The sequence below is a fragment of the Propithecus coquereli genome, unplaced genomic scaffold (genome assembly GCF_000956105.1).
Source record: "Propithecus coquereli isolate 6110/MARCELLA unplaced genomic scaffold, Pcoq_1.0 Scaffold61, whole genome shotgun sequence".
NCBI lineage: Eukaryota > Metazoa > Chordata > Mammalia > Primates > Indriidae > Propithecus > Propithecus coquereli.
The window spans coordinates 7,774,742-7,783,301 of record NW_012152063.1 but is presented as its reverse complement, the minus strand read 5'-3'; the positions used below and the strand labels follow the sequence as shown (position 1 = coordinate 7,783,301).

The window sequence follows — 8,560 nt, the reverse complement described above, 5'->3', positions numbered from 1 at the left end:
TTTTCTATGTTTTATCTCCTTTAATCCTGAAAACAATCTGTTTTTATCCTGTTTACAGACAAGGAAACAGGTTTAAAAGAAGTTAAATGATATACCCTAGGTCATATACCTAAAAAGTGATGGAGAAGGGATTTGAACCCATATGCAGACTTCAGACCTGGCATCAGCATAGGCTACATTATTTGTGGGGCCCTGTGAAAAACAAAAATGTGGGGCTCCTTGTTTGTTGTTAAGAATTTCAAGATGGTGACAGCAGAGCATTAAACCAAGTTTCGGGCTCTTTTGAGTCAGGGCTCTGTGTGAGCCCACAGGCTGCTTGCCCATTGAGCCTGCCCTGGCTGGCACTCTTGCTTGCTATATAATGTTGCCTCCCACCTATAAATAAGAAAATATTTTGGGTTCCTAAAGCCAGTTAGATGAAATGACAGTTAGGATTGGGTGTCCTCATTCTAAGCCTACAATTCTTCCTCTACATCACACTGCCACTCTGGGGCAGTAAACTCACGTTCTACCTAACACTTTACCGGGCTTGAAGCTCCTGCAAGGTCCTCTTCTCACTGATGACTCTTCAGCCAGGTTGACAGAAACACCGATGCCCTTCCTGCTTGAATGATCATATTCTAGTATATGTTCTACTGGGGGCACCAAGGAGTGCTACATCCAATTCCAGTACCATCTGGTGAGCTTCTTATCTACCCGTTTACTTGATGGCTTCCTGTCAATAAAGGCAGAATGGCAGATGGCAGTAAAGGGTTAAAGCAGTAGGCCTGGGTTGTCCAAACCCTACACATTCCAAAGGTCTTTAGGATTGGTCCTTGACCATCTGCATGGAGATAACCACTAAACCCTTGGAATATCCCACCAATAAGAGTGTTATTTGTCTACCTGGGGCCTTGGGCCATGCCAGATAGTTTATACTAGCAATGTGATTTAAGATGAACACCTGTTATTTTTCACCTGTGGGTCTGGGCCACTGCTATACAAATTTGACCTCTGGGGACAATTGGAGACTGAGTTACTAAGGTCAGTCATATGGGTGCTCCATAAAAGCCCTGGATACCAACCCTTGGGTAAGCTTCCCTAGTAGACAGCACTTCATACCTACCATCGTTGCTGGGAGGATTGAATGCTGTCTGTACAGCCCCACTGGGGGAGGACAACTGGAAGCTTGCATCTGGTCTCTTCTGGAATCTGCCCTATGTTAATATTGCTGAGATTTTTTTCAGAATCAATGACAGACATCATACCTCAGATCCAGGAAACTCCTTTGCTGATTTTAAACTGTGTCCTTGCCATGTGGGCCTCTTCATAGGACAATTCACAACATGGCAGCTTGCTTGCATCGGAACAAGCAAGCAAGAAGAGCCAGAGGGGGAGAGAAGGAGAGAGAGAGAGAGAGAGAGATTGAGCAAGACCGAAGTCACAGTTTTTTATAAACTAATACTAAAAGTAGTATATCACTTTTGCCATATTTGATTTATTACAAGCAAGTCATTAGATCCATCTCACAATCAAAGGGAGGGGGTTACACAAGGTCATTTTTCTTGTGAAGATGAGAGTGATGACTTTTAAATTCTTTAAATGTTGGCCTGAAAACTGAAAGTCCACATTACAATACTAAATTAATATACATTAGCTTCTTAGTTTGCCTTCTTAGAACAATTTGGATTCTGAGTGGACTCTTCTAATTTTCAATAATGGTGGAACTATTTATTATAATCATGAGCAAAACAAAACACAAGAATGAAATTACATATTTACATATGTAATCTGATCTTAACATGCATCTTTAAAAAGCAAAGAGACAAGGCCAGGTGTGGTGGCTCACACCTATAATCCCAGCACTTTGGGAGGCCAAGGCTGGAGGATCACTTGAGGCCAGCCACGAGTTTCATACCAGCCTGAGCAATATAGTGAGACCCTGTCTCTACAAAAAATAAAAAAATTAGCTGGAAAAGCTATAGTCCCAGCTATTTTGGAGGCTGAGGAGGAAGATCACTTGAGCCCAGGAGTTTGAGGTTGCAGTGAGCTATGATGATGTCACTATACTCTAGCCTGAGTGACAGAGCAAGACCCTATCTGGAAAAAAAAAACACACACACACACACACACAGAAATAAGACTAGAATGAAGTGTATGTACCCAAATATTAACAATGAGTACATACTGATGATGGCATATTGGAGGATATTTGCTCTTGTTTCTGGTTTTGAAGTGTTCTACATTGAGTATACATGACTTTTAAAAACCTGCAAAAAATTGAAAAATATGTTTTCCTGTGAAGTTGCCATGCAATAAGGAACCAGGCATGTTAATTTGGGGTCAAATGATTAATGGGATGACTTATTTTAATATCTGTTAATTATTGCTAACATGTTAGGCAGTGTGCTGCAGAAATATGAGCCTCATCCTTGTTATAAATTGAACATTCCGTATTTTGTTTGTCTTTGTTTTCTCAAATTAATCATTGGAGTGAATAACATTTGATGAAGTCAAAATGTTTAATTTGCACTGGCTATTTTCCAGTCTACCTGGAAATACCAGCAAGATAAATTCCCCATCGTGCAGGATGATTTTGAGTGAGCTACAAGCAAAACTTGACATGCTGCTGTTCTCAGGTGAACCTCTTTTAAGTATAACGTAATTGATAAGACATTATTGAACTTTTAGTCAAAAGCAAATATCTCAGTATATGTTGACTGAATGCACATTGCTGAGATTTTTTTTTCCTGAAATTTACCTACTCACATGCTAAGTAATTCCCCTACACCTCCTACTTGTGGAGAAGCACTTTGCGTAACTTAATCTCACTGCTTCTATCTTTTTGTAGATTATTAAAGAACAGGTTTAATTGACTCAGGCCATCTTTCTGATGTTTTTTCTTTGGTACACGTAGAATATGAGTGATAATATGGGACTCTTTGTCACCAATACTATGGTTGCAGTACTTCCCATTTATATTTGTCCCTTCTTCTTAATCTTTTCTTTCCCCCTGTGCTTGCTGAATTACTTCGGGCCCTCATCTCCTTTTGGCAGTGATGATTCCTTCCTGTATCGGCCTTCATTCTCGCCCATCTCACGCCATCCTTCACTCTGTCTTTGGTAAACTTCCTGAGACACGCCGCTTACAAACCTTAGATGTCTCCTCATGTCTAAGATGCCTGGCTGTGAATTTCAATCCCACAGAACACCATCGTGGCCCAACCTGTCCTTCTAACCCCATTGTCCACCGTGGCATCTTGCCCCAGGCTACGGTCAAACTGGAGTTCTTTGTAGCCCCAGAACCATCCGTTCACTCCTCTGTGTCTCTGTCCTCACTCTCTCCTGGGTCTGGGAGGCCCTTTCCTCGCTTCTGATGACTGAAATTTTACTTGTCTCTGTGACCTGGTCTAGTGTGACACACTCATGAAGCCATCTGTGATTCTTGCCGCATACAAAATGCCTCAGAAAATCAATTTTTCTTTCCTCTATGCTCCCATTGTTTTCTGTGTATTAATATGCCACTTAGTCTCTGAATCAAAGCATAGCCTCCTGCATGTTTATTTCATCCACAAATTTGTAAATCTCCACAAGGATCAAAACTGCCACTGTTATTTTTGTCTCTTCAAAGTGCCAGGCAGGTGGTGTTGTCATGGATGAATTTAATTAGCATAGCACTTATGGTTTACACACATTTGTTCTCTCATGTGGCTCAGAGCCAATCCTCACAAGTGGGACGAGCAGGTATTATTACAATTCCATAGACCGAGTCACTGGGGTGCCTAGAGTTTAGGTGCCAATCAGTGGGGACAGGAGAGACAATCACAGTTGGACGCCTGCCACAGGCCAGGCACTGTTGCAAGTACTGTCTCACTTAATCCTCACAACCACCTTGTCGGGTGGGTATTATCATCTGCATTTTACAATTGAGGAAACTGAGGCCCAAGGGCACTTAGAATAACTTTCCTAACATCAAATAACTAGAAAGTGACGGAATGGGGGCTCAGATGCCAGTCTGTCTGACAACTGGCACCGGCACCTGCCTTCTCCCACTGAGTACTTCCTTTCTCTAATATGGCATTGAAGAAAATGAAATGTGATTGGCAAATGTGGACTGGCTCTAATGTTTAGTCTACATGTTTTGAGGCATACATGGGTGTCCAATCATCCTTGGCCTTGGACTTCAGAGCATCTCAGCAGGACCTCGGTGTCCAGCAGGGGGAGCGGGAGAGCAGCATCTCTTTGGTTAAGATGGTCTGAGCTCCTGTCCCAGTGCTGTTGCCTCTGCTGTCTTGCTATTAATACATTACTTGGCTTCTGGCTTATAGTTCAAGATCTGTGCTTTGCCTTTGTTTTCCTTTGGGTAAAAGGCTGGCCTCCACCATTACTGTTGACCTGTCGTAGGTGGGGCAGGGATTGAAGTCACAGAGAAGCACTGTCTTTGGACCCCACTGTGCTTCACAGAGCAGATAGAGTGAGAAGCCATGTGGATTAAGAATCCCACCTGAGAAAACATGGCAGGACCAGAGTGTGTGTAATCTTAAGTCTTTTCTAGAACCAGACCAGTCATGAAAACAAACAAACAAACAAAACCAGTATAAACCAGTGGGGAAGTGGGCCCCTGAGAGGCAGAGTAAGGAAAGCAGATGGTGGAGGTGGCTGGGGAGAGGCACGGAAGCATCAGGAGGTTGACTGGTGACCCCACGAGGGTCCAGGAGGTCGTGATAGGCTGAGCGACTGAGCAACTGGTACTGCACGCGTGGGAGTGGGTGGATCAGCTGCGGCCGGCAGAGACAACACGGGAACAGAGACGACATCCAAAGCTAAGACTACCTGGGTAAGGATGAGAAGATGTACAAGACTCAGAACTGTGGCTGGAGTTGGGCTTGCCACAGGGAGCAGGAAGTCTGGAGAGATGAACTGGGGCCTGGTGTAGAGCTTGTCGGGGTGGGAATAGGGGGATATCTGTGGAAAGGAAGAAAGGAAGTGCTCACATCCCCGAGAAGGAGGCTGACGCTGGCCAAGGGAGCAGTGCACGCCTGAGGAGGGTGGCCCTAGGGACGATCGGGGCTTGACAGAACTCGCTGAGGAGTCCCGCACCTCTCTTTTCAAGCTGCCCCTCCATAGTGTCTTTTGAAAACCGGCTCCCCACACTATTTCTCTTCTGATCAGCCTTCAGCCAGTCCTATTTGGGAATTAACTGCTTAGTGAAGTGTTGGCAGATGACACATTTATACTATGATGGTAGGGCTGGACAGAGTAGATTTTGGAATTAAAAATTCTTCCAGAGTCAGGGGAATATAGGGTTTTTGGCCAGTGCCTGGATGGAAGAAGCAGACACATGTGCACAACAGGGTCATATACATTATCTCACAGGGGAGGTATTTTGAGATAGGAGCTGTGCTTTACACCCCCTCAAATGTGCATTGCTAAATATCCTGCTTACTCAGAAGACTGTCCTCTGAAGCATGGAGGTCCAGGACTCCCGGTGGCCACCTTGACTTGTCTCCCAGCAAGATCTGCTTTCTTTTTTACTTCCCAGTGTCCAGCACAAATGCATTCTTCTCTCGATTTGCAACAGGCTGAGGAAAAATGGTTAGGTTCCTGTTCTTTTGTTCTTGACCACGATTCAGACGGGCATAGGTTCAAGCTTCTCTAATGACCCAGGGAATAGTTCCAGTTATTTAGTGGAAATGAAGCAACTGTTTCAATATACGAGTTCCACAGGACTTAGGAGGACATAGTGCCAAGAATTCATTTCCAAATGGTTAGTGAAACCATTAAGCACTTTTGGTTAATGATGTTAAATTAGGAAGTTCATATAAACCAAGACTTATCATTGTTGGCTTGTCAAAATTATAATTTTGAAAAGTCAAAGTATTAAAAAAATTTATTAAAACCAAACACAAGAAATATGTCTAAATGAATTTTGGTGGTGCAGAATTCATGGTGTGTTTTTAAAAATCACTTTTTTTTCTGATTTCAAAAGTGGTAGATGGTCATGGTAGAAAAAATCAGGAAATATAAAAGTAAGAGAATAACTAAGAATATATCACTGTCATTTTCTACTTAGTGAGGACTGCTCTTAACATTTTAGTGGATTCTTTCTGGGCTTTAGTTTTCAGTGTATGCACTGGCTTTTGTTTTTCTTCCCCCATAATGCTATATGGTGAGCATTTTCCACTGTCATTCAGATTAATTATAAACCTCTTTAATGGCTGCATAATCACTGTTTGAGTGTACCATTATTTAATTTTTTACTTTTTAAACTTTTCCTCTTGAAATGATTTGTCTTACCAAAAGTTGCAAAAATAGTACAAAGATTTTCAGTATACCTTTCACCCAGCTCTTGCAAATGTTAACATCTTGCATAATCATGCACAATGATCAAAGCCAGAAAATGACTATAATACTTTAATTAATCTCCAGACCTTATCCAAATTTCACCAATTATTCCACTAGTGTCCAGGATCATGCATCGCATTTAGTTGTAGTATCTCTTTAGTCTTCTCTGCTTTGGGTAGTTCTTCCATCTTTCTTTACCTTTCATCACCTTGACTTATTTTGTAGAATGTCCCTCACTTTGGGTTTTGTCTGACATTTTCTCCTGATAAAATTCAGGTTACGCATATTTGGTAAGAATACCACAGAAAGCATGTGCCCTTCTCGGTGTCTCAGTGCATCAGTTCAGAAGGTGATGAGCCAGAAATTACTAAGCCATCCATCTACAGTTAGACACTTAGGTGGTTTCTGATTTTTATACATAATTCTGCAACTCTATTTGATTATTTTCTAAGGAGTAAGTTTTAAAAATGGAATGAGTCAAGGGTGTAAACATTAAAAGCTTTCGATACCATATTACAAAACTGTTTTTTAGAAAGGTTTTAGCCAGTTACTCTTGTGTTAGTAATAGTAGAATGCCTCCCTCTCTGCCCTCTCCAGCACTGAATGATATCAACAACAAAACAAAACAAAACAAAAGCTCTGCTGATTTGATTACTGTGGAGGCTAGTCAGTTTTACATGTATTTCCTAATCATTTTTCCTTCTGCTTTTATGACATATTTATCTAATTACTCGCAAGCCCTTTTGCACAGGGCTAAGTGCTTTGCATATCCCAACACATTTAATCCTTGTAACCAGTCCCTGAGGATGATGCCATCATTACTTATATTTTACAGATTAGAAAATCTGGGGCTCAGAATATTTAAGTAATGTGTTTTTAAATTCCGGCAGCTATTAACTGGTGGAGACAGAATTAGAACTCAGACCAGTCTTCCGTGGCAGGCTGAGTGCTCCAGTCCTCAGTGGGGAACTGCTGAATAGGCACCAAGGGCACCTGCGTGTCTTCAGACCAGTCTGCAACCTCAGGCTGAGTAGCAGTAAACTCAGCAGCTGGCGCAGTCCATTCACCCTGAAACTCCTCCTTGGTCACAGCCTTTTCAGCGGCAGGCTGCTCTTCCTTTTCAATCTCTTCAGGATCTCTGTGGAAGCAGAGATCAGGCATGACCTCCCACGGGTGTTCACAAGAGATGGTGCCACTCACATGCAGAACTTCTTGAGCCAGCACCCACCACATCGGACCCACCGAGGGAGCTCCCTTGTTGCATGGGATGGCGACGTCCACAGGGCGCAGAGGAGAATCTGTTACCCAGAGCTGCAGTAGGCTGGTTGACATGAGACGCCTCTGTGAGAGACTGGCGGTCAGCCCTGGGATCAGTAACCACCACAAGACGCGGCTCCTGGAATGCTGCCTGGCTCTGGGTAGTGAAGGTTCTGGGAGGGAAGTGACCAGCAGTAGGAGAAGCTCCAGTGGCAGCAGCGAACTTCAGCACAGCCTGCTGGTCAGTATTCCTGGAAGTCGTGATGGCAACGAAGGCCTGAGCTGCCGGCAGAAGCTTCTTCCAGGTCCTCTTTAGATTTATGGTGTAGATGCCATTGCTTTTCCTTTTGTGGATGTACTGTTCCATTTGGAGGTCAAGATTGGTGGCACCTAAGTGGGTACTTGTTGCAAGGAATTTGAAGGCATCCTCCTCCTTCACATGAAGGACATCAAGGGCTCCGGACATTGTAAAAGTCTGCTTTAAAGTGACCATGGGAACCCAGAACAACACAATATGGATCCCCCTTTGGGTAGCATGGAAAGGACAAAGTATTTTCTTTAACAATGACAGTTTTTATGTTTCATACTTCTGATATCTTCAAAATGGTAACAGAAAAATCTGTGCTGAGTGGTTTAATTCTTAAAATATAAAAAGCTTTTAGAAAATGAGAACTCAGAAGGGCTTATTCTTTTCATTTACAACCTATGAGTTGCTAGGCTCTTAAAATTGATATTAGGTCCTTTAAAAATAATTGCAATAAAATTGTTCTATTAAAACTTTGATTTTTTTTTTAATAAAATTCTTTATTTTAAAAGTGCACAACTCTTGAAATCTTGCCTCCTGTTTTAGGAATGATATTCTTTTGGAAATGAAGAAAATAAATGGCTTAATTTTTTAAAATTCAAAAGCATAAGAGACAATAGTAACTACAGATGTTAGTTTCCTTCTTCCATTTTCAAAATGCTCGTAGCTGAATTA

At 42.3% G+C, this 8,560-nt stretch overlaps 1 protein-coding gene across 1 annotated transcript; it reads right to left on the bottom strand.

The window, feature by feature from the left end:
* Window positions 1–7,248: 7,248 nt before the first annotated feature.
* Window positions 7,249–8,047, bottom strand: LOC105822442 (40S ribosomal protein SA-like; the record flags this gene model as incomplete). The annotated part of the gene is given in 2 exon segments (XM_012659423.1): window positions 7,249–7,624; window positions 7,626–8,047. Coding segments are annotated over 2 exon segments (798 nt in total), but the record flags the coding sequence as incomplete, so codon positions are not given.
* Between the last annotated feature and the right edge of the window lie 513 nt (window positions 8,048–8,560).